The sequence below is a fragment of the Colobus angolensis genome, unplaced genomic scaffold (assembly GCF_000951035.1).
Source record: "Colobus angolensis palliatus isolate OR3802 unplaced genomic scaffold, Cang.pa_1.0 Scaffold18, whole genome shotgun sequence".
Taxonomy (NCBI): Eukaryota; Metazoa; Chordata; class Mammalia; order Primates; family Cercopithecidae; genus Colobus; species Colobus angolensis.
The window spans coordinates 1,095,072-1,122,179 of record NW_012114932.1 but is presented as its reverse complement, the minus strand read 5'-3'; the positions used below and the strand labels follow the sequence as shown (position 1 = coordinate 1,122,179).

The following is a 27,108-nucleotide window of genomic DNA, read 5'->3' as shown; positions in this document are numbered from 1 at the left end:
TTTTGTCCTTGTGATAGTATTGTCAGTTAGTTGCTTTGCCGTCTCAATTGTATAATTGCTTTACATGATATGTGAGCTTTATACTTACGTGTGCTTTTATGGTAGCAAGTTTCTTTCCTTTTCATCTTTAGAACTCCTTTGAGCATTTCTTGTGTGATTGATTTGGTGGTGGTGATTTCTTTTAGCAGTTGCTTGTCTGGATGTGCATAATCGTTTGGGTTAGTTCCCGGGTGCTTTCAGGGGGCCAAGGCTCTGTATGGGTTCCCTGGTTGTGGATATCTTCTGTGTGGCAGCTTTCTCAGATACTGTTTGTTGTAGTGATGTATTGGATGAATTAGCTTACATATATCCTTCAGGGCTGAGGATACAGAGAACTCAGGAAGCTTAACTTATCTAGCACCAAGCCCTTTGGGCAGCATGTCTTTTATTTGGTGGTACAGTTCAGGCTGAAATCCAGTAGGTGGTGCTTAAGAGTAAGAGCTGGTTCTCCCTTAGGTAGGCTGATGATAAGTGGAAGCACCTGCCCTGCCGTGGGGGTGGCAGGAAGCGATCCTGTTGCAGTGTGCTTAGTTCTTACGGAAGGGGCTCAGGAGTGCATCAGCTCCTTGTCATTATTCGGTAGGAGTGCAGTATGCTTCCCTATCATGCCTTTGTTGCAGGGCTCATGACCTTCACTTCATAAAGACTTTGTCTTTTCATTCCTGGCTTCAATGTGGCTGCAGCCCTTCTCATGGCTACCACCAAATGAGCTCTGGGCAGAGCCTCTTCCCCTAATCCAGAGCAGACAACTCCATGAATTGGCTGTCCTTTATTGCCAGGACACTGCCATTTTGTGTAGGGAGGGAGAGTTGGGCACTTCCTTTCATGTAGGCCCGAGTGGCATGGGCTTACATTCAGCAAGGGTGTAGCCACCATGAAAAGCACAAATAACACTTTCTGCAAGTACACATGTGTCTTCCTCCAGTGGGAAGAACTGCTGCTGCTTCTGCAACAATGAATGGGAGCAGTTAGGGTGGGAGAGGACCCGTTCTTCACAGCCATTTCTGGGTGTTGGTGCTGGCCCCTGCAGTGATTGGCATTACTCCTGTGTTTTATTTGTGCCAACGAGGGCTTTGGTGGGCTGCACTTCCCCCTTATGGGTGGCCTACACTGAGGGTTAGATCTCCAGGCATCCTGCAGCTTCCCAGGGACTCGATGGTTCTCTGTGTTTGTCAAAGTCAGAGTGGATTGTAGGGTATGTTTGCAGGGGATCTGGTGGTGCTGTGACTCAAGGGCAGAGAGTCCCTGGGCATGGTAGTGGCCTACGACAAGTGTGGAACCTCTGTGGCATGGTCTGTCTCAGTTCAGGTCTGAGGGGAATGCAGGTAGCCTGTGTGAGCTGACTACCCAGTTCTTTGTCCTTGAGAAGTTCCCAAATAATCACCAATAGCATAGCTCTGGGTTACAAAGGCAGAGGGACTTTCCAACAGTTTGGTGATTCATAGAATGTTACAGGGGTGAGCGCAGCACAGAAGTACTCCCACCTATCCATTCCACGAGACTCCAGTTTTCCAGCGGTTGATCTTTGCTAGACTCTTGATACTTTCCTTTTTGAATCCCATGTTCTTCCCATGGCTACTCTGACAAGTCCTGGCTACTTTTTCTCAGTGTTTCTTTTGGGATTTGTCCATTCACCAGTAACTTTGATCTTCTTTCTGAGAAGAGCTGGCACCCGACATCCCTAGTCAGGCATCTTGAGAACAAACAAACTCTGTGACTGTGTTGTTTCACTTAACCTAATGATCACCAGTTCCATTTATGTTGCTGCAATTGACAGGATTTTATTTGTTTTTATCACTGAATAACATTCAGTTTTGTATATGTGCTTTATTTTCTTTATCCCTTCTTGTGTTGATGAACACTTACGGTGATTTCACATCTTGGCTATTGCCAGCAGTGCTCCAATAAACATAGGCATGCAGCTCTATCTTCCACACACTCATTTCTTTTTCCTCGGATATGTACCAAGCAGGGGATTGCTGGATCATATGGTAGTCCTTTTTAAGTTTTTTGAGAAACCCCTGTGTTGTTTTCTGTAATGGCTATGTCACTTTACATTCCTGCCAACAGTGTATGTGCTTTCCCTTTTCTCTATATTTCTTGCCAGTAGTTGTTATTTTTTTGTCTTTCTAGTAATAGCTATTGTAACTAGGGTAAGGTGAGTATCTCATTGTAGTTTTGATTTACATTTTCCTGATTATTAGTGGTATTGAGCAGCATTGTTTAATATACCTGTAGCCATTTGTACATCTTTTGAGAAATGTCCATTCAGGTATTTTGTCCATTTTAAAATTGGATTTTTTTTTTTTTTTTTGGCAATTGAGTTGAGTTCTTCATATATTCTGGTTATTAATCCCTTGACAGATGGATAATTTGCAGATTATTTCTTTTCATTCTGTAGGTTCTTTCTTCACTTTATTGATTGTTTGCTTTGAAGAACTTTAGTTTGATGTAATACCATTTGTCTATTTTTGCTTTTGTTGCCTGTGGTTTTTCAGGTCTTCCCCAACAATTTTTGCTCAAGCCTATGTCCTGTAGCGTTTTTCTAATTTGGTTTTGTTTTAGTGGTTTAATAGTGCCAGGTCTTACATTTAAGTTTTTAATCCATTTTGAGTTGGTTTTTGTATATGGTTGAAGATGGGGATCTAGTTTCGTTCTTTTGCGTAGGGATATCCAGTTTTCGCAGCACCATTCATTAAAGGAACTCCTTTCTCCAATGTATATTCTTGGTTCCTTTGTTGCAAATGAATTGGCTCTAAGTGTGTGGACTTATTTCTGAGTTCTCTATTCTGTTCTATTGATCTATGTGTGGTTTTATGCCAGTCATGCTGTTATATTTTGAAGTCAGGTATTATGATGCTTCCAGCCTTGTTCTTTTTGCCCGGCAGTAGCTGTTTGGGGTCTTTTGTGGTTCCACATACATTTTAAGATTTTTTTTTTTCTTTTCTGTGAGGAGTGTCAGAGGTTTTCTCTTTAATTTTTAATGTTTAATTTTGGGGGGTACATAGTAGATTTATACATTTATGGGGTAAATGAGATGTTTTGATGCAGGCATGCAATGTGTAACAATCACATCATGGAGAATGGGATATCTGTCCCCTCAAGCTTTTATCTTTTGTGTTACCAACAGTCTAGTTATACTATTTTAGTTATTTTTAAATGTACAATCCAGTTATTATTGACTGTAGTCACCATGTTGTGCTTTCAAATTTTAGGTCTTATACATTCTCTGTATTTTTTTGTACACATTAACCATCTCTACCTCACCCTCTGTTTCTCTATGACCCTTCCCACCCTCTGGCAACCATTCTTCTACTTTCTATCTCCATGAGTTCTGTTGTTTTGGTTTTTAGATCCCAGAAATAAGTGAGAATATGTGATGTTTGTCTTTCTGTGCCTGGTTTATTTCACTTAACGTAATGATCTCCAGTTTTATCCATGTTGTTGCAAATAACAGGATCTTATTCTTCTTTTGATTGAATAGTACTCCATTGTATATGTGTACCACATTTTCTTTATCCATTTGTCTGTTGATAGATCCTTAGATTGCTTCCAAATCTTGGCTGTTGTTAACAGTGCTGCAACAAACATGGGAGCACATATATCTCTTTGATATACTGATTTCCTTTCTTTTGGCTATATAACCAGCAGTGGGATTGCTGGATCATATAGTAGCTCTAGTTTTAGTTGTTGGAGGAACCTCCAAACTGTTCTCCATAGTGGTTGTACTAATTGACATTCCCACCAACAGCATACAAGGTTTCCCTTTTCTCCACATCCTCACCAGCATTTGTTATTGTTTGTCTTTTGGATATAAGCCATTTTAAATGGGGTGAGATGATATTTCACTGTAGTTTTGATTTGTATTTCTTTGGTGATCAGTGATGTTGAGTACCTTTTCATATGCCTGTTTTACAGTTGGTATATTTTCTTTTGAGAAATGTCTGTTCAGATCTTTTGCCCATTGTTTGATCAGATTATTTGATTTTTTTCCTGTAGAGTTGTTTGAGTTCCTTATATATTCTGGTCATTAATATTTTCTCTTATTCTGTGGGTTGTTCATTTTGTTGATTGTTTCCTTTGCTGTGAAGAAGCTTTTTAACTTGATGTGATCCCGTTTGTCCATTTTTTCTTTTATTGCCTGTCCTTTTGGGGTATTACTTAAGAATTTTTTGGTGGGGTTGGGCACAGTGGCTCACGCCTGTAATCCCAGCACTTTGGGAGGCTGAGGTGGGCAGATCACGAGGTCAGGAGATCGAGACCATCCTGGCCAACATGGTGAAACCCCGTCTCTACTAAAAATACAAAAATTAGCTGGGCATGGTGGCATGTGTCTGTAATCCCAGCTACTTGGGAGGCTGAGGCAGAAGACTCCCTTGAAGCAGGGAGTCAGAGGTTGCGGTGAGCCGAGATTGCGGCACTACACTCCAGCCTGGTGACAAAGCGAAACTTTTCTTTTTTTAGACAAAGCTTTGACCAGACCAATGACCTGGAGAGTTTCCCCAAGATTTTCTTCTAGTAGTTTTGTAGTTTGAGGGTATATTCAAATCTTTCATCCATTTTGATTAGATATTTTTATATGGTGAGTGATGGGGTCTAGTTTCATTCTGTATGTGGATACTCAGGTTCCCCAGCACCATTTATTAAAGAGAATGTCTTTTCCTCAGTGTATGTTCTGGGCACCTTTATTGAAAATGAGTTCACTGTAGACGTGTACATTTGTTTCTGGGTTCTCTATTGTGTTCCTTTGGTGTGTATGTCTATATTTATGCCAATATTTATGCCAATACCATGCTCTTTTGGTTACTATAGCTCTGTAGTATAATTTGAAGTCAGGTAATGTGATTCCACCAGACTTGTTCTTTTTCTTAGGGTAGCTGTGGCTATACTGTTTCTTTTGTGGTTCCAAATATATTTTAGGATTTTTTTTCTGTTTCTGTGAATAATGTCATTGGTATTTTAGTAGGGATTGCATTGAATCTGTAGATTTCTTTGGGAAGTATAGACACTTTAACAGCATTGATTCATGCAATCCATGAACATGGAATGTTTTTTATTTTTTGGCATCCCTTTCCATTTCTTTAGTCCTTGTTTTATAGTTTTTATGATAGAAGTCTTTTACTTCTTTGGTTACCTCATAGATTTAATTTTATGTGTGGTTATTGTAAAGAAAATTACTTTTTGAATTTCTTTTTTAGATTGTTCACTGTTGGCATATAGGAATGCTACTGATATTTGTATGTTCATTTTGTATCCTGTGACTTTACTGAATTTATCAGTTCTAATAGGTTTTGTGTGTGTGTGTGTATGTGTGTGTGTGTAGTCTTTAGGTTTTTCTAAATATAGGATTATATCATCTGCAAGGATAACTTGACTTTTTTCTTTCCAAATTGGATGCCCTGTATTTCTTTCTGTTGTCTGATTGCTGTACCTAGGACTTCCAGTACTATGTTGAGAAACATGGAAATTGGGCATCCTTATAGTGTTCCAGATCTTAGAGGAAAGAAAGGCTTTCAGCTTTTCCGCAGTCAGTGTTATACTAGCTGTGGGTCTGTCATATATGGCCTTTATTATGTTGAGGTGTGTTCCTAGTTACTTGCTGCTTTTTTTTTGAGGGTTTTTTTTTTTAATATCATGAAGGGATTTTGAACTTTATCAGATGCTTTTTCATAATCTATTGAAATGATCATATGGTTTTTGTCTTTTGTTGATAATGATGTATCACATTGGTTTGTGTATATAGAACCATCCTTCCATCCCAGGGATGAATCTTACTTGATCATGATAAATGATCTCTTTAATGTACTGTTGAATTCGTTTTGCTAGTATTTTGTTGAGAATGTTTGCATCAATGTTCATCAGAGATATTGGCCTGTAGTTTTCCTTTTTCATGTGTCATTGTTTGATTTTGATATTAGGGTAATAATGGCCTCATAGAATGGTTTGGAAGTACCCTTCTTCCTCTATTTTTTGTAATATTTTGAAGAGGATTGGTATTAGTTCTTTAAATGTTTGGTAGAATTCAGCACTGAAGCCGTTGGGTCCCAGGCTTTTCTTTACTGGGAGACTTTTTTTCTTTTGAGACGGAGTCTTGCTCTGTCGCCAGACTGGAGTGCAATTGCGCGATCTCCGCTCACTACAATCTCTGCCTCCCAGATTCAAGTGATTCTCCTGTCTCCACCTCCTGAGTAGCTGGGATTACAGGCACGTGCCACCACAGCCAGCTAATTTTTGTATTTTTAGTAGAGACAGGGTTTCACCATGTTGGCCAGGATGGTCTCAATCTCCTAACCTCGTGATCCGCCCGCCTCAGCCTTCCAAAGTGCTGGGATTACAGGCTCGAGCCACCATGCCCGGCCTGCTTTTATTTTTTCTTTGGAGACAGGATCTCACTCTGTCACCCATTCTGGAGTGTGGTGGCATGATTATGGCTTACTTCAGCTTCACCCTCCCTGGACTCAAGCATTTCTCATACCTCAGATCCCCAAGTAGCTGGGACTGCAGGCACACACCACCACACCTAATTTTTGTATATTTTGTAGAGTTAGGGTTTCATGAAACATTTTGCCCAGGCTGGTCTCAAACTCCTGGGCTCAAGTGATCCACCTGCCTCAGCTTCCCAGAGTGCTGGGATTATAGGCGTGAGCCACTGCACCAAGCTGATTTTTTATTATGGCTTTGATCTTGTTACTGGTCTTTGCAGGTTTTGGATTTCTTCATTGTTTAATATTGGTAAGTTGTAGGTCTAGGAATTTCTTCTAGATTTCCCAATTTAGTGATATTGGCATATACTTGCTCATAGTAGCCACTAATGATCCTTTATTTTTCTGCAGTATCAATTGTAATGTCTCCATTTTCATCCCTGTTTTTATTTATTTGGATAATCTGGCTTTTTTTTTTTTTTTTTGGTCTGACTAAAGGTTTGTCAGTTTTGTTTAACTTTTCAAAAAACCAACTCTTTTTTGATTTTTAAATTTGTTTTCTTTGTTTCAATTTTATTTCTGCTCTTATTTTTTTTTTTGAGATGGGGTCTCAGTGTCACTCAGGCTGGAGTCAGTGGTGTGATCTCAGCTCATGGCAACCTCTGCCTCCTGGGCTCAAGTGATTCTCCCACCTCTGCCTCCTGAGTAGCTGGGACCACAGGCGCGTGCTGCCATGCCCAGCTAGTTTCTTGTGTTTTTGGTAGAGACGGGATTTTGTCATGTTGGCCAGGCTGGTCTCAAACTCCTGAGAGCAAGTGATCCACCTGCTTTGGCCTCCCAAAGTGCTGGGATTACAGGTGTGAGCCACCATGTGCGACCTGATCTTTATTATTTTTTTTCTGCTGATTTTGGGTTTGATTTGCTCTTGCTTTGCTAGTCCTTTAAGACGGATTGTTAGATTGTTTATTTAGAGTTTTTCTTCTTTATTGATGTAGGTACTGTAAACTTCCATCAAAGTACTGCTTTATTGATGTATTCTTTATTGATGTATAGCTGTAAACTTCCATCAAAGTACTGCTTTTGCTGTATTTTTCTTTCCAGAAATTTTTCAATTTTTAAAAAAATTACTTCACTGATCCACTGGTCATTCAAGAGCATGTTGTTTCATTTGTGTATATTTGTATAGTTTCTACAAATCTTTTTGTTGTGATTTCTAGTTTTATTCCATTGTGGTCAAAGAAGATGCTTAGTATTGTTTCCATTTTAAAAATATTTTAAGAGTTGTTTTGTGGCCTAACATATAGTTTGTCCCTGAAAATGATCCATGTGCTGAGGAAGAGAATGTGTATTCTGCTGCCTTTGCATGAAATGTTCTGTAAATATCTATTTGATTCATTTCATCTGTAGTGCAGATTAAGTCTGATGTTTCTTTGTTGATTTTCTGCCTGGAAGATATCTCCAATACTGAAAGTGGGGTGTTGATGTCTCCAGCTATTATCGTATTAAAGTCTATCTTTGTCTTTCACCCTAATAATATTTGGTTGGTGTATTTGTGTTCTCCAGTGTTGGGTGCATATATACTTAAAATTGTTACATTCTCTTACTGAATTGACACTTTATTGTTATATAGTGTACTTCTTCATATCTTCTTTTAATTTTTGTCTTGAAATCTATTTTGTCTAAGTATGGCTACTTCTACTCTTTTTTGGTTTCCATTGGTATGGAATATCTTTTTTCATGTTTTTATTTTTAGTGCACATGTACCTTTATAGGGTAAATGTGCTTCTTGTAAGCAAAAGATCATTGGGTCTTGTGTTTTCATTTATTCAACCATGCTATATCCTTTGATTGGAGAGTTTAGTCCCTTTCCATTCAGCATTATTATTGATAAGTAAGGACTTATTCCTGTTCTTTTGTTATTTGTTTTCTGGTTGTTGTCTTCTCTTTTTTCTTTCTTTCCATTCTACTTTTTTGTGAAGATATTTTTCTCTGGTGATATGATTTAATTTTTTGCTTTTTTTGGATCTCTTGTATTTTTTTTGTGATTACCATGAGGCTTGCAAATACTACCTTATTATCCATTATTTTTAGCTGATAACAGCTTAACACTGTTAGCATAAACTTACAAGCAAAAAGAAAACTTAGAAGAACTTCACTTTAATTCCCCTGCTTTTCAACTTTTAGTTGTGTCTTTTTGTATTTTATTGTACTGCCTATCCTGAATAGTTGTTGTAGTTATTATTTTTTGTGGGTTAATCATTTTGTCTTTCTACTTAGAATAAGAGTAGTTTACACACTGCAGTTACAGTTTTATATACAATATTCTGTATTTTTCTGTGTACTTAGTATTACCAATGAGTTTTGTACCTTCAGGTGATTACTTGGTTGCTTGTCATCATCCTTTTTCTTTCTGATTGAAGTACTCCCTTTAGCATTTTTTATAGGACAGGTCTGGTGTTGATGAAATCCATCTGCTTTTGTTTATCTGGGAAAGTCTTTATTTCTCCCTCATGTTTTAAATGTATTTTCCCTGGATACGTTATTCTAGGGTAAAAGTTGTTGTTGTTTTTTTCTTCAGCACTTTAAATATGTTATGCCACTCTTCTGGCCTGTAAGGTTTCCATGGAAAAGGTTGTTGTTAGACATGTTGGAACTCCATTGTATGTTAGGTATTTGTTTCTTTTCTCTTGCTGCTTTTAGGATCCTTTTTTAAATCCTTGATCTTTGTGAGTTTGATTGTTAAATGTCTTGAGGTAGTCTTCTGTGGGTTAAATTTGCTTGGTGTTCTGTAACCTTCTTGAACTTGGATATGGATGTCTCTCGCTATGTTTGGAGGGTTCTCTGTTATTATTTCTTTTGGTTTTTTTTTTGTTTTTTTTTGAGATGGAGTCTCGCTCTGTGGCCCAGGCTGGAGTGCAGTGGTGAGATCTCTGCTCACTGCAAGCTCTGCTGCCTCCCGGGTTCATGCCATTCTCCTGCCTCAGCCTCCTGAGAAGCTGGGACTACAGGCACCCACCGCCACGCCTGGCTAATTTTTTTTTTTTCTCCTTATAGTAAAGTTCCAAACCCTATTTCTTTCCCTACCTCCTCTTTAAGGCCAACCCTTAGATTTGCTCTTTTGAGGCTATTTTCTAGATCCTGTCATCTTGCTTCGTTGTTTTTTATTCTTTTAATGTTTGTCTCCTTTGTGTATTTTCAAATAGCCTGTCTTAAAACTCACTAATTCTTTCTTGTGCTTGATTCATTCTGCACAATGAATCATTCTTGATTCAGCAGACTCTGGTGCATTATTCAGTATGTCAGTTGCATTTTTCAACTCCAGAATTTTGGCTTGATTATTTTAAATTATTTCAGAATATAAATTATTATATTCAGTCTCTTTGCTAAATTTACCTGATAGAATTCTGGATTTCTTCTGTGTGTTATCTTGAATTTTTTTGAGTTTACTAAAAACAACTATTTTGAGTTCTCCGAAAGGTCATATATCTCTGTTTCTCTAGATTTGGTTCTGGTGCCTTATTTAGTTTATTTGGTAAGGCCGTATTTTCCTGGATTTGGTCTTGATACTTGTGGAGTTTTGTCTGTGGTAGGCATTGAAGAGTTAGTTATTTAAGGTAGTCTTTGAGTTAGTTATTTATTGAGCTTGTTTGTACTTGTCTTTCTTAGGAAGGCCTTCCAGATATTCAAAGGGACTTGGCTGTTGTGATTTAAGCTATGTCTGCTTTAGGGGAGACCCCAAGTCTAGTTAATGCTGTGGTTTTTTCAGATTTGTAGAGGGACCACCTTGATGGTCTTAGACAATATCTGGAAGAATTCTCTGTGTTATCAGACAGAGACTCTCGTTCTCTTCTCTTACTTTCTGCCAAACAAGCAGTCTCTCTCTCTGTTTTGAGCCACCTGAAGCTGGAGTTTGAGTGACGCAAGCACCTCTGTGGTCACCACCACTAGGACTGTGCTGGGTCAGACCTGAAGCCAGGTCCACTGGGTCTCACCCAAGGCCTACTGTAACTGCTCCCTGGCTACTGTATATGTCTGTTCAAGGCCCTGGAGCTCTAGAATGAGCAGGTGGCAAAGCCAGTCAGGCATGTGTCCTTTCCTTCAGGGTACTGAGTTTCCCCAGTTCCTGGGTGGGTTTAGAGGTGATATCTGGGAGCCAGGGACTAGAGTCAAAAACCTAAGAAGTCTGCCTTGTGTTCTCTTGTACCATAGTTGAGCTGACACCAAAACCACGAGACACCATCCTTCCCCTTCTTTCCTCCCCTTTCCAAAGGCAGAGGAGCCTCATCCTGTGACTCCTGCCATCACAGGCCCATGGGGCCTACTGCCAGACTACCACCAATATTTTAAGGCCAAGAGCTCTTCAGTCAGCTTGTGGTGACTCTTTCCTGGCCTGAGACTCACCCTTCAGGGCAGCGGGCTTCTCCCTGGCCCAGGACAGGTCCAGAAATGCTGTCCAAGAGCCAAGTCCTGGAATCAGGGACCCAAGAGCCTGCTTTGTTCTGTACCCACCTGTGACCACGTTGGTTCCTAAGGTGTAAGAGAAAGCCACCTTTACTTTTCCCCTCCACTTTTCTCAAGCAGAAGGCTTGCCTGGTAGCCAGCACAGCTGGAAATGTGCTGAGTTTCGCCCGAAGCCAACAAGTCTCAGATTCTCACCCAAGGCCCTTGATGTAGTACCTGGGTATCACTCCTGGTTATTCAGGGCCCCAAGGGCTCTTTAGGTAGCAGATGATGAATTTTGCTAGGATTTTGCCCTTCCCTTCAAGGCAGCGGGTTCTCTTCTGGCCCAGGGCATGTTTAGAAGTGTCATCTGGGAGCTAGGGCCTGGAAAGGGGACCTCATGACCTCACGACTCTGAGTAGTGCCTTATACTGCTGTGACTGAGCTGGTATCCAAGATGCCAGACAAAGTCTTCTTTACTCTTTCCTCTCTTCACACAAAAGGAAGGGGTCTGTTGGAGCTGCAAGCTGTGCAGCCTGGGGGGTTAAGGGAGAGGTGATGCCAGCACTTTCTTAGCTACCCTAGCTGTTCTCTCATTAGATTGTGTGTTTCCTAATCCACTGGCTCTGGGTCTGGTTTGCCTCTGGGACTCACCTAGGAGTTACAGTCCTTGTGGCCTAGACTGCCTTTCAAGTTTATTTAGAGCCCCAGAGTCTTTAGCCTGAGGTGGTGAGACTTTCAGGAACTCAGGTTCCAATCACTAAGATCAGCTATTCTCCTCTGCCTAGGGCTGGTTTAAATGCTTTCTTCATGGGCACACATCAGCCAAATTTATTCTGGTTTTTATTTCTGCTCTAATGGAACAGCTTTGAGTTCAATGCCTCCCAATTTCTGCGCTCTTTCTCCCCCAGCATGCAGAATTGTTCTCTGCACCATGCAGTAGCTGCTATGGGTTGGAGGAAGTGTGGTGTCTGTGATTCAAAACTGTGTTTTCTACCTCTTCTTTTTCTCTTTCAGTAATGTAAAGTTAAAATTGGATGCTGTAAGTACTTGCCTGAGTTTTGGTTTTTATGAAGGAGTTTTTTTTCTTTTGTTTTTTGTTAAATTGTTGTCCTCTCAGTGGGGTGATCAGTGGAGCCTTCTATGTCAGCGTCTTGCTCCATTTATTCCTCCTGTCATTGGTATTTTGATAGGAATTGCATTAAATGTATAGATTGCTTTGGGAAGTATAGATACTTTGCTGGATGTTATAGGTCACACCTGTAATCTCAGCACTTTGGGAGGCTGAGGTGGGAGGATCACTTGAGCCCAGAAGTTTGAGACCAGCCTAGGCAAGATGGCAAAACCTTATGTCTGCAAAATATAAAAGAAAAAATTAGCTGGGCATGGTGGATGCATTTGTAGTCCCAGCTACCTGGGAGGCTGAAGCAGGAGGATCCCTTGAGCCTAGGAGTTCAAGGCTGCAATGAGCTAATTGTTCCACTGCACTCCAGCCTGGTGATGAAATGGGACCTTGTATCTTATAAATTAAAAAAACAAAAAAAGTATAGGCATTTTAACAATATTAATTCTTCTAATCCATGAACCTGGCATATCTTTACATTTATTTTGTGTCCTCTTCAGTTTCTTTCATTACTGTTTTGTAGTTTTACTTGTAGAGATCTTCCACTTACTTGGTTAAATTTATTCCTAAGTATTTTATTTTATTTTTGGTAGCGATTGTAAAGCAGATAGCTTTTTTGATTTTTCACTGGTAGTATGTGTAAGTGCTACTGATTTTTGTATGTTGAGGTTGTATGCTGCAACTTCACTGAATACGTTTTTCAGTTCTGAGCTTTCTTGTGGTGGAGTCTTTAGGTTTCTCTAAATATAAGGTCATTGTGGCCATAAAAAAGAATGAGTTCATGTGCTTGCAGGCACATGAATGAAGCTGGAAGCCATTCTCAGCAAACTAACATAGAAACAGAAAACCAAACACCACACGTTCTCACTTTTAAGTGGGAGTTGAACAATGAGAACACATGGACACAGAGAGGGGAACATCACACACCAGAGTTGTGGGGAAAGGATGGGAGAGCATTAAGACAAATACCTAATGCATGCGGGGCTTAAAACCTAGATGATGAGTTGATAGGTGCAGCAAACCACCATGGTACATGTATACCTATGTAACAAACCTGCACGTTCTGCACGTGTATCCCAGAAGTTAAAGTAAAATAAAAAAAAAATATGTTGTCTGCAAACAAGGATAATTGGGTTTTTAAAATTCCAATTTGAGTGCCCTTTCACTTCTTTCTCTTGCCTGTTTGTTCTGGCTAGGACTTGCAGTATTATGTTAAATAAAAGTGATGGAAGTCTTATCCTTGTCTTGTTTGAGATCTCTTTGGAAAGACTTTCAATTTTTCCCTGTTCATTCAGTATGATATTAGCTATAGGTTTGTTATGTGTGGCCATTGTTGTGTTCAGGTAAATTCCTTCTGTACCCAGTTTGTTTAGAGGTTTTATCATGAAGGGATTTTGAACTTTATCAATGCTTTTTTAGCACCCATTGAAATGATATGGATTTTGTCTCTGATTTTGTTGATGTGATGTATCATGTTTATTGATTTTCATATGTTTAACCATTCTTGATTCCCTGGGATGAATCCCACTTGATCATGATGAATGATGTTTTTGATATGTTGTTGAATTTGAGTATTTAATATTTTGCAGAAGATTTTTGCATTTATGTTGATCAGGATTATTGGCCTATAGTTTTCTTGTTTGTTGTGTCCCTGTCTGATTTTGGTATCAGAGCAGTGCTTGCCTCATAGAATGAAGTTGCAATCGTCTCTTCCTCTTTAAGTTTTTGAATTAAAAAGAAAATAACTGTTGTGTTTTGAGAGTCTTCGCCTGTTCACTGTTGAAATAATATGAAACATTTTCTCGATACATTGAACAAGAACAGAGCTGAATAAGCCAGCTCTACTGGAGCATTAAAAAAATTCTTTACCATTATGTAAGGTTTAAATGTAACTGGCACGAGGGTGCATGCTATGTAAAACATAGTAAGATTACTGCTGCTATACCAAGTACTTCCAGTCTCTCCTCAGGTTCTGTTGAAATACTGGTAATATTAATAGTTTTATCAGAATTATTCATGTTTAAAAAATCATTTAAAAAGAGAAATCAAAATTCCTCACTAATCATATATTCAACTCAAACTTTATCTACTTAAATTAGTTTTATTTGTCTCCCGCTTGTAAACCTGTATTTCACTAAAACCAGAACAATAAATCTTCCATACTTAAGTATCTTCCTTGCCTAATGATTTAAGGGAAAAATACAAAATGATTATTAAAGAAAAATATATGAACTAACACATCCTTTTGTTTTAAATGTTTTAAGTTTTAAAATATTTAGTATTTTATTCAGTATAAATATTTAGTATTTTATTATAGTTTGTAATTTCCAGCAGGAACACATGATTTGAATGAATATCCTAATGGCAAACCACAGTAAAATATTCAGCTGCATTTGGGAAAGAGGGATAGAGATGATCTTCAAAGCCTTCTAGTTGTCTTGAGCAGAGGTACACTTGTTTGTATTATTGTAACATTTATTAGGTGATCTAGTTTGCTTTTCTTTCACCTAGGGCCTTTTACTTGTCCAAAGGGCATTTTGCTTCACTTTAAAAAATTGGCTGACAATTTACTGATGAGATTCATAATTTTTTGGTTGCTCTGGTGTTTTGACATATTTGCCGTGTTCTGGGCCACTTCCTGGAAGACCACCATAACTTCTGTTTCCTGCATGGCTGCAAGAACCTCTAGATGAAGCTTGTGAAGCCCATGGGCCATATGTAGCCCAGAACAGCTTTGAATGTGGCCCAACACAAATTTGTCAACTTTCTTAAAATATTATGAGATTTTTTGCGATTTTTTTTTTAAGCCCATCAGCTCTTGTTAGTGTTACTGTATTTTATGTGTGGCCCAAGACAATTCTTCTTTGAGTGTGGTCCAGGGAAGCCAAAAGATTGAACACCGCTGCTCTAGATCACTAAGAATTTCATTGCATCCAGGCATTGCTCCAGGAAAATTACCAGGCATTCCCCTGGGAAAGCCACTTCGAAAAGAGCCATACTGAGCTCCTGAATGTCATCTGGCTTCTTCTCCCTCTGAGCTCTCTCATGATCTTATGGAACCTTCTTTAACCCTTTTTATTCTTTGATTTCTTGCTCTTGATACTTCTATTCAACTTTTCTCTAATGTTCTGCAATTTTCTTGGCCCTCAGTTGAACTTCTTTCAGCATTGCACTAGCATCTTTATCATAATCCAGTTTATAGTCAGGGGCAAGATTATAGCTGCTGCTTTCCAATGGCCCGGAAATTTGTGTGCTTTCCTCACCACTTGTAAGGCTGAGCCTTATCAGAATTTATTTCATTTGTTCTGTCAGTCTCGAATGGCAACGTTTGGCTTCTGTAATGTGATAAAGACACTGACTCTCTTGACATACAGAATGGTCAAGCGAGGATTCAGCTTGATGGCATCTGTGAACAAGACAGTGGCTTTCTGTAGTGTACCATTATCTAGGGCTTCAATGGCAGCCTCACTTCCTCTCCTCTCGCCTCCCCTCCCCTCCCCTCTCCTCCCCTCTCTTCTCTTATCTTTTTTGAGATGGAGTCTTGCTCTGTTGCCAGGCTGGAGTGCAGTGGCGTGATCTCAGCTCACTGCATCCTCCGCCTCCTGGGTTCAAGCGATTCTCCTGCCTCAGCCTCCTGAGGCGCTGGGATTACAGGTGTGCACCACCACGCCTGGCTAATTTTTGTATAGTAGAGATGGGGTTTCACCATGTTGGTAAGGCTGGTCTCGAACTCCTCCCCTTGTGACCTGCCTGCCTCAGGCTCCCAGAGTGCTGGGATTACAGGCGTGAGTCACTGCACCTGGCCGCAGCCGCTTTCTTACCATTTGCCTGATCTTCATCTTCTTAGTTATCTTTACACTTTCATTTCCCATTTCTTGAGAGGCATCAGTGTCTGGTTCAATCACATCTTCATTGTTGATTTCTAGATCACTTTCCTGACTTAATGGTTCATCTATCTTTTTGTTTTTACTTTCCTACTGTTTTTTTCCTTGGTATTTTCTTCTGATTCAACTTTGCAAATAGCAGGTAATACTTTAGCCTCCATGTTCTCCACCCACTTCCTCAAGAAGTGCATTTTTTTTTTTTTTTGGTATGCAGAATGTTTGTTTTGGATCCTGCTGAAGCTAGCTCACTTAGTTGTCGTCAGTGATCAGGATGCAGAGGGCGTGACTGAGGAAGGTGTGGCCTGATGATGGGCCCAGATGCTGGCTCAGTTTGACTGCATAGAAAGGGGCAAGAGTTCTTTACATATTCTAGATACTAGTCTATGTCAGATGTGTGGTTTGAAAATGTTTTGTTCCAGTCTGTAACCTGTCCTTTTATGCTCTTGACAGTTTTCTTTTTTTGAACAGAGAAATAGTTTGTAATATCGATGAATTCCTATCTGTTAATTTTTCCTTTCATGGATTGTCCATTTGGTGTCAAGTCTGTGGATTTTTGGCTACTCCTAGAAGTTGAAATTTTTATTCTGTTATATTTCTAAAAGTTTTATAGTTTTACAATTAAGATGTGATCCATCTTAAGTTAATTTTTATAGAATGTTTTAAACTTAGGTTGAGGGTTATAGTTTTATTTATGGATGTCCCTTTGCTCTGGTATCATTTGTTGAAAGGGTTATTTTCTCCCATTAAATTGCTATTGCATCTTTATAGAAGATTAGTGGCATATGTTTGTATGGGTCTGTTTATAGGTTCTCTGTTTCATTGATCTATATGTAAATTCCTTTGCCAATACTGCACAGTCTTGATTAGTTATATAATAAGTCTCAAAATCAAGTAGACTGTTATTTTCACTTTATTCTTTTTCAAAATTATTTTTAGCTCTTCTAGTCTCTCTGCCTTTCCATATAAGTCATTCTTATGGGAATCATATTAAACATATTTACCAATTTGGGAGATTTTGCATCCTTTTATTGAGTCTTCCATAAGCATAGTATGATATTTGATATCTTTATCTGTGTTTTTTAGTTTTCTACATACAAGTTGTGTGTCTGTTTTGTTAGATTTATACCTAACTAAATCACTCTTTTTGAGTGTAAATGGTGCTGTGTTTTTAGTTTCAGAATTTATTGCTAGCATGTAGCAATATAATTGATTTGTGTATGTTTATTTGTATCTGCAACCTTTCAGAATTCTCTTGTTCTAGGCGGCATTTTAATTTTTTTGTTTCTAATCTTGTATGCTTTTTATTTACTTTTTACATTTTTACCTTATGGCACTGGATAGAGTTCCCAGCAGTATATTGATATGAGTGTTGAAAGTAGACCTTGCCTTGTTTCTGATCTTGGGAGGAAAATATATACATTCTTTCACCACTAAATAATGTTAACTATAGGTATTTATTTATTTATTTATTTATTTATTTTATTTTATTTTTTTTTTGAGACGGAGTCTTGCTCCGTCTCTGAGGCTGGAGTGCAGTGCCATGATGTCAGCATACTGCAACCTCCGCCTCCTGAGTTCAAGCAGCCCTTCCACATCAGCCTCCCGAATAGCTGGGACTACAGTATGCCTGGTGAATTTTTGTATTTTTAGTAGAGATGGGGTTTCACCATGTTGGCCAGACAAGTCTTGAACTCCTGGCTTCAAGTGATCCGCCCACCTTGACCTCCCAGAGTGCTGGGATTACAGGCATGAGCCACCGCTCCCAGCCAGCTGTAGCTTTTTTTGTAGGTGCTTTCTATCAGGTTGAGGAAATTTTCTATTTTGGTGTTTCCAAGAATTTTATTTTTATCATGAATATGTGTTGAATTTTGTCATATTTATATTCTGCATTAATTGATATGATTATATGATTGTTTTCTTTAAGCTATTAATGTGGTAGATTACATTGATTTTTCTGAATATTGAAGATGAATTGCATCCTTAGAATAACCCTCACAATGCCTAACTCTTACATATTACTGAATTATATGTAGTAATAGTTGATTAGGCATATTTATACGTATATTCATGAGGAATATTAGTCTGTGATTTTTTTATATTGTCTTTGTTCAATTTGGGTATCAGGGTAGTACCAGCTTTTAAAAATGTATTGAAGAATATTGTTTTCTTTTATTCTTTTTAAAATTTTCTTAGAGACAGGGTCTCACTGTGTCAGCCAGGCTGGCATGCAGTGGTGTGATCATAGGTCACTGCAGCCTTGAACTCCTGGTCTTAAGTGATCCACCTTAGCCTCCCAAGTAACTGGGATTACAGGCACATGCCACTACACCTGAATAATTTTTAAACTTTTTAATAGAGATGGGGTTTCTACAAAATGCCCAGGCTGGTCTCAAACTCCTGGGCTCAAGCCGTCTTCCTGCCTCTGCCTCTGAAAGTTCTGGGATTACAGGTGTGAGCCACTGTGCCTGGCCCTCCTCTGTTATTCTGTGGTAGAGATTTGGTAGAATTAGAGCTAATTCTTCTGCAGTCATTTGGTAGAATTTAGCAGTGAAGCCATCTGGGGCTGCAGAGTTTTTAGGAGTTTTCAAAATATAAATTAAAATTTCTTAATAGTATATAGGACGTTCAAATTATCTATTTTAGATTGAGTGAGTTGTGGTAGTTGGTGTTTTTCAAGGAATTGGTCCATTTCCTGTAAGTTGTCACATTGATGTGTGTGGAGATTTTTATAGTATTTTTAAAATAAACATTTTGATATCTGTGGGATCTGTAATGATACCCTGTTTCTTTCCTGATACTGATAATTTGCATCTTCTCTATTTTCTTCTTTGCCTGACTGGAAATCAATTGATTTTATAATATATATTGTCCAGTACCAGCTTTACATTTCATTGATTTTCTCTGTTTCTTTTCTGTTTTCAATTTTATTGATTTCTACATTGTATTCCTTCTTTCTGCTTGCTTCAGTTTTATATTTCTCTATTTTTTCTAATTTCTTGAGGTGGGAGCTTAGATTATTGATTTGAAACTTTTCTTCTTTAATAATATGTGTATTTAGCTGTCATAAAATTTCCTTTCAGCACTGCTTTACCTGTGTTCCATAAATTCTGTTATGTTGTATTGTCATTTTCATTCAGTTTGGTGTAATTTTTTACTTGCCTTGAGAATTCCTTTTTGCATGGATTACTTAGAGTATATTGTTTTGTTTCTTTTTTTTTTTTTTTTTGAGACGGAGTCTTGCTCTGTCGCCTGGGCTGGAGTGCAGTGGCCGGATCTCAGCTCACTGCAAGCTCCGCCTCCCGGGTTTACGCCATTCTCCTGCCTCAGCCTCCCGAGTAGCTGGGACTACAGGCACCTGCCACCTCGCCCGGCTAGCTTTTTGTATTTTTTAGTAGAGATGGGGTTTCACCGTGTTAGCCAGGATGGTCTCGAACTCCTGACCTCGTGATCCGCCCGTCTCGGCCTCCCAAAGTGCTGGGATTACAGGCTTGAGCCACCGCGCCCGGCCTATTGTTTTGTTTCTAAACGTTTAGAAAATTTTTTTTGTTACCGATTTTTAGTTTCAATGCATTGTGGTTGGAGAAAATATTCCATGTACGATTTCATTTCTTTTAATCTTATTTTTTTTTCCCCCAGGATACGATCTTTCTTGGTGTATGTCCTCTTGGTGTATGTCCTTGGTGTACACACTTGAAGTGAAAGTATATTTTGCTTTTGTTAGGTGGCTATTCAATGACTGTTGCTAGATCCTGTTGGTTGATAGTGTTGTTGAGTTTTTCTTTATCATTGCTGATTTTCTATCTAGTTCTATACCTCTCTGTAATTGTGGGTTTACCTATTTTTATTCCTGTCACTGTTACTTCATATATTTTGTAGCTTTTGTTTGGTGCATACACATTGATAATTGCTATGTCTTGGTGGTTAATCCTGTGTCATTAAATAATGTATCTTTTTGTGTTTTGTAATTTTTTCTTTTTTGCTTTGGAGTCCACTTTATCTGATATTAACTACTGCTTTCTTTTGATTAATTTTTGTATAACATATCCTGCTGTCCTTTTACACTCAGCTAGCTTGTATCACTGTATTTAGAATGAGTTATTTTGTGGACTGCGTATAGGTTGATCATATCTACCTGTATACTCTGCCTGTCTCTGTCTTTTAGTGCATTTATATAATTTACATTTAATGTAATTATTGATGTATTAGGATTTAAGTCTGCCATTTTATTTTGTTCTGTTCTGTTCCTGTTTTCTCTATAAAATAATTTTTTATTTTTCTCTTTTCTTTGTCCTGCCTTCTTGTGGTTTAATTGAAATTTTGAAAAGAATTCCATTTTCACATGTACACATGTCTAGATATATAGTGTTTTTGAATGTATCCCTTTGTAGAGCTCTTTTAGTAGTTACCCCAGGCTTATATCATATATGCAGAACTTATAGTCAGCTGTTGTCATTTTTTCCAATGGAGTAAATTATAGAAACGTTATCTTCTTTTATATCACTTTACCTCTTTGATAATATAATTGTGTCAATTATTTTTCTACACAAACTAAGAATCATATAAGTTAGTATTATAGTTTTTGCTTCAATCATCAAATCTAATTAAGAAAATTCAAGAGAAAAATAAAAGTCTATTATATTTACCCATGGATTTGCTTACATTTTTTTCTTCTTAGTGTAGTTCCATGGTTTTTTGTTTCATCATTTTCTTTCTGCTTAGAGAATTTTCTTTCACCTTTATTTTTAGGATATTTCTGTTAGTGACAAATTATTTTCATTTTCCTTCATCTGAAATTGTTTTGATTTCTCTTCCATTCCTGAAATGTATTTTTGGTAGGTATAAGATTCTAGATTGACAATACTTTCCTTTCAGCATTTGACAAATGTGCCACTTCCTTCTGTCTTCTATATTTTCAATGAAAATTATAGGAATTTGTATTTTAAATATTTTATACTTATTTTTCAAAAATCCAGAATGTAAAATACATGTAACATTTACCATGAGTGACATTTAGTACATTCATAATGTTTTACAAACATCACCATTATTATGCTCCAAAACATTTTCATTTCCACAAACAGAAACTTCCAAGCCCATTAAGTGGTCACGTTTTTTCATCCTCCTGCTCCTGACAACCATTTGACTTCTTTCTATCTCTGTGTATTTGCCTATTCTGAATATTTCATGTACATGAAATCATGTAATAGGTGTCTTTTGCATCTGTCTTCTTTCGTTCAGCATATTGTTTTCTGAGTTCATTCATGTACATTCCTTTTTATGACCGAATAAGGTTTCACTACAAGTATACACCATTCTTCTTTTTTTTATTTTTGAGATGGAGTCTCGCTCTGTCTCCCAGGCTGGAGTGCAGTGGCGCCATCTCACCTTACTGCAACCTCCACCTCCTGAGTTCAAGCGATTCTCCTGTCTCAGCCTCCTGAGTAGCTAGGATTACAGGCACCCGCCACCATGCCCAGCTAATTTTTGTATTTTTAGTAAAGACAGGATTTCGCCATGCTGGCAAAGCTGGTCTCGAACTCCTGACCTCAGGTGTTCTGCCCGCATTGGCCTCCCAAAGTGCTGAGATTACAGGCGTGAGCCACTGTGCCCGGCTGGATATATACCATTCAATAATATGAACAGCTCATTTATTTATCAGTTGATGGACATTTGGGGTGTAAACAGCTTTTGGCTGTTGTGACTGGTGCTGCTATCTTTTATGGTTTCGATGAAAAATTTGCTGGTAATTCATGTAATTTTTTTTCACTATAGGTAAAGTGTTGTTTCTTGTCAATTTTTTCTTTGCCCATAGTATTCCAAAATGACTATGTTGTAACTTGTTGTGTATTTCCTTGGTTTTCTTCCTGCTTGGGATTCATTCAACTTCTTGAATGTGTACCTTTATGTCTTTTTCCAAATTTGGAAGTTTTGTGTCGTTTTTTAAATTTTACATTTCAAATTAGACTTTATTTTTTAAAGAGTTTTAGGTTTCCAGAAATATTGTGCATAAAGTACAGGCTTTTCCTCCCCACCCCCACCTCAGTTTTCCTATTATTAACATCCTGCATTAGTGTGGAACATTTGTTATAATGGATGAACCAGTATTGATAACACTATTAATATTATTCATTATTTACATTAGGGTTTACTCTTTGTGTTGTACAGTCCTAAGGGCTTTACCAAATGCACAATGTCATGTAGCTATCATTACAGTACTATGCAGGATAGTTTCACTGCCCTAACAATGCCCTTGTGTGCCACCTGTGCATCCTTTCCCACTTCCTCTAGGAACCTTGGAAATAACTGTGTTTTTTTACTGTCTCTATGGTTTTGCTTTTTCTAGAATATCATATAGGTGGAGTCATATAGTATGTAGCCTTTCAGATTGATTTCTTTCACTTAGCAATATGCAGTTAATGTTTTCCCTATGTTTTTGTGGCTTTATAGTTCATTTCTTTTTATTGCTGAATCATATTTCATTGTATGGATGTGCTACAGTTTGCTTATCCATTCACCTGTTGAAGGACATTGTAGTTGCTTCCAAGTCTTGGCATTTATGAAGAAAAATGCTATAAGCTTTTGTATGCAGTTTTTTTGTATGGGCATCAAATTTTCAACTCATTTGGGTAAATACTTAGGAGTGTAATTACTGGATCATATGGTAAGGCTATGTTTAGTTTTATATGAAACTGCCAGAGTGTCTTTTAAAGTGACTATACCATTTTGTATTCCTACCAGCAATGAATGAAGTTGCGTCACATCCTCACTAGTATACCATTATTCATGTACTTTTTCAGTCCAGCTGTCCTGTGGGGCAGTTCTGATACCACCAGAGAAGGCTGATGGAGGGAGTCCTATTAATGCTGGTTAGGGGTGTAAGTCCAGATAATCCAGGCAATCTCCACTGCCACTGTGTGGTGGGAGCTTGTTACTAGCTACTGGAGAAGGTTTTGGGGTCCCTAAACAGCCAGCCACCTCTTATGTTACCCCAGTATGGGTCTGAGTGCTTCGTTACTGCCTGATGATGGTGAAAGTCTACTATCTCCAATTGATCTTGCTTGTGTGGGTGAGGATTAGGTCACAGTTTTTTGGGGTTGGGGCAGAAGGAGGTGCTGTTTGACAGCAGTATAGTGGTTATTGTTTAAAAGTTTTCTGTCTTAATAGGATGACCTTTTCCTGGTTCTTTGGCTAGAGAGAGCAAGTTTTTGTTGGAGTTTCTGTCTGTGCCTGTTAGTGCTTCCAGGTTTCCAGCTTCTTCACTTTCAAATAGCCTGATATATATGCAAAAAGATAAACTAGGGAATTCACTACTATGTTTTTTTGTGTCTCCCACAATCCCTAGTTGGTCTGCCTTCTTCTCTCTACCTTTCAGAATATTTTTATTTTGGTTATGTATGTATATATATTCCAGAGTTTTTAGGTATGCACTAGGTGTTTTTTTGGAGGAATACTGAAAAGTATGTTTCTTTCATCTTCTCAGAAGTGTATGCTGAGCATGTATATTTTAAAGCTGTTTACTATCAATTCCTTTTTTTAAAAACAGATAAACAATAGTTATCATTTAGCTGTGGTTACATGCGGTTGCATTTGAAATCCTTTTTGAAGTCCCACTATTCTCCCATATTAGGATTTCACGTTTGCATATGCTCTTTTATTATGAACCAACACACAGAATTTATTACTGTAGTCTAATTGTGTATAGCCTTCATTGGGATGATTATTGGTGGTAGTGTGGGCCACAGAGTATAAAAAATATTTAGGCCATGTGTGTGTGTGTGTGTGTGTGTGTGGGTGTGTGTAAGATAGGTTCTTGTTCTGTCACATAGGCTGGAGTACAGTGGTGCTATGATAGCTCACTATAGCCCCAACTTCTGGGCTCAAGTTATCCTCCCAAGTAGCTAGGACTACAGGTGTGCACCTCAGCCTCCCAAGTAGCTAGGAGTACAGGTGTGCACCATCACACCTGGCTAACTTTTTAATTGTTTGTAGAGACAGGGTCTCGCTATGTTGCCCAGACTAGTCATGGACTCCTGACCTTTAGCAGTCCTCCCACCTTAGCCTCCTAAAGCACTGGGATTACAAGCATGAGCCACCAAACCTGTAAGCCATTCATGTTTTCTTTGAAGAGCATTTTATACATCAGGAGATGCGGTGAAACATTGATTGGAAAACTGACGTGGTTTTTTTTTTTTAATACGCTACTTATTCTTTAGGAATTGGAATCAAATTATGGTAAATAACAAAGTAGAAACAGTTTTGGAAAGAGTAAAAGAAGACATATTTTAGAAATTCTCGAGTTGATTCACTCCTGTGAACATTAATGTTAGCTAGAGTCTGAGAATTGTTTTTCCAGCTCAGAGCTAGATAATCTGTAAGTTGTTGGTTAGATGATGATATTAGTTTTGGAGATACGTGACAAGTTTTGTACATAATACTATATCTGGAGAGTGAATTGATGGACCATCTCTAATCTATAACTCTTTTAAAATTAAAATTTAAAGTTTTATTTTTGCAGTGCTAAAGATCATGGTTGTCTCCTGAGGATAGATTTTGATAGCATATGGCCATGAAATTCCTACCTAATATACTTTGTACAGCTCTGCATACTTAATGTGCAAAGTGGTTGCTGTAGCAGGAGATCTACTATGTTTCTGTGCTGAGATCTGATTGCTATTTTCATATATATGAATGTTAATCACAGTTAATTTTTTCTAACGGGAAATATTTTCTCTTTTACAGGGGATCTTTCCTGCAAATTACATTCACTTGAAAAAGGCAATTGTCAGTAATAGGGGGTGAGTAATTGGCCTTACTAAATTTATTTACAATTTTTATAGGCTGTAGAGGAGGATTGTTTTTCTTTTTGGTTCCTAGTATAAAATATACAATTGACATGTTTTCCTGGCAAAAATGTACATGCTTTATCATGTAATTCTAAGGGAATAATGTTTTCTTAAAATACAGACAACTTTAATCTGTTTTCTTGTATACGGAAGAAGTGACGTTAGCTGTGAATTTTATAAAATAAATTAGGCATGCAGTATGTTTTAAAAAATTATGTACTATTTTGAGCATAGTCATTCACAGGGTAGGAGTTAAAGAAAAATACGTCATTTTGTTTTTACAAAGTGAAAGAGACTTTAAAAATTTTTTATTTGCAAGTTGAAATTGAAAAAGTTTAAAGGTGTATACCTTAACCATAAGAAGACAATATACAAAATGGTTTGTCACAAATTTTAAAAGCAAAGCAATCTCCCTAAAAAGAGACAAGAAATAAATATATCAAAGTGTTACCACTTGTTTTTGCATGTTGGGAATATGAATGAGTTTTCAAAAAATTCTTTGTCATGTTCTGTTTTTAAAAATAGTATTATAGTTTTGATTTTATTTTTCAAAATTTATTATTTTAAAACATAAAATGTAGGTACTGTATAATTTGTAACTAAGATAGCTTCCTAAAGTAGAAATACTGTTCTTGACTGGAGTAGAAATACTGTTCTTGACTGAGTAAGCATCAGAGTGATCTTCTGGTCAGTTAGGGTTCATTCAGGAAAATAGAAACATGAGTCACTTTATGAGGTGGAATTTAATGTGGAAAATTATTTACACACGTTTGAAGAGTGAAAGAACAAAAGAGGAAATCCTGATGTAACCCATAGATTATAACTGCATAAAGCGGCCTACACATTAATGGTAGGGATACAAAAGATAGTGGGTTGGGGATACCGAAACCCAGGAACTCAGAAATTAGATCTAGAGATACTGGAGCTCAGAAATTTGAGGAGGAAATATCAAATAGCTACTGTTGGTATGTATAAAGAAGGTGGTAATGAGGCTGTTTTGCGGAATGCCAAAAGCAACTGGAGGCTGGAACCAATTTTCACTGAAAGAAATTGTTTACAGGAACAGCAGGAAGCACACTTCTTTACCTTCTTTTCCACAGTATCTTTCTAATGCTCCCAGCTGGCAATGGAGACTGCAAAACACAGCTTGCGAATTTTAGCTTCATGATTAGTACTTAGAAGAATAGATTTGGAGATGATAGTTATTATTAATTGTCTTGTATGCCTTCCAATATAAAATTTGGGGAAATAGTAAGAATATAACTTAGAAGATTCTGATGTGAATCCACAACTAGCATACTTCTTATTCTTCTCCTTCTCCTTTTACAAAACATGTAAAGCCATAAGGACATAAAGAAGAAAAACAACTTATACATCTCATGTTTATGAACCTTTGCAGCAAATAATCTGCCATCTCAAGTTTATAAGTAAAGACTATCAAAAGTATTGAGCCTGGATAGAAGTGTGGGAAAAGGAAAAGAGAGTATTTTGACTTGGGATTAGCAAAGCATATATTTTGGAAAGTGCTTAAAAACATTTTCTGAATGTGAATGGCTTATCACAAAATTCAGAAATAATATCCTTGATTTATCAGTAATGAGGCTGATCGGAGCTGAAAGTGGGCAGAAGCTGTGAGGGACCAAGGTGAGAAAAGGAGATATAGATAGTATCTAGGGATTCTGAAATAGAGTGCCTTAGAAAATACCAGCAAAATCATACACTTTCTGATGATAAGGAACTTACCATAAGTTCATGAGTCATATGTCCCATTTATAATAGTTACAAAGGACATTGGGGAACACTTTGCTAGCAGAAGAATCCCTAGCTGGATTCAGTTTGCTTCAGGAAAGTAGAAGTGTTGTGGCTGTACATAAAATTATGCACAGAGAAGCCATATTTGCTGGAAGTGGGATGTAAATCTTAGAAAGCTATTTGGAATTTGCTTCCATATCCAAATGTCCAATAAGTTGATGGTCCAGAATAAAAATTCTAAAATCTGGAGAAAATATTAAAAAACAATTGTCTACAGGCACTGGAGAACAATTGGTTGGGCAAGACCAATCTTGAGGGGCTGTGATCTTTGATGGAAGGGATGTGCACAAGGAGAGATTCATGTTTACTTTGGCCTTTTTCTCCAGAGAATTTTTGATTTTACTATGTGGTAGTGGAATAGAACCCAACCAGAAAGTAGTAGTCTTTCATGACATCAGCAATTTGGCAGAATAAGAAGTTTCAGAAACTTCCCCTACAGAAACACAGATTTAACAACGGTATACCAAGAAAAATACCTTTATAAGAGGTCCAGTATCCAGTGAAGAAGTTGCAGTACTCCAGAGGAACACAAAACAGAGAGTAGA

At 37.8% G+C, this 27,108-nt stretch overlaps 1 protein-coding gene across 1 annotated transcript in view; it reads left to right on the top strand.

Annotated features, from left to right (window-relative positions):
• DOCK3 (dedicator of cytokinesis 3) overlaps positions 1–27,108 on the top strand; it is a 606,207-nt gene that overhangs the window by 81,818 nt on the left and 497,281 nt on the right. The window contains exon 3 of the mRNA XM_011939302.1: positions 24,648–24,703. Coding sequence (XP_011794692.1) covers positions 24,648–24,703 — 56 coding nt within the window. The remainder of the gene's footprint in view (positions 1–24,647; positions 24,704–27,108) is intronic.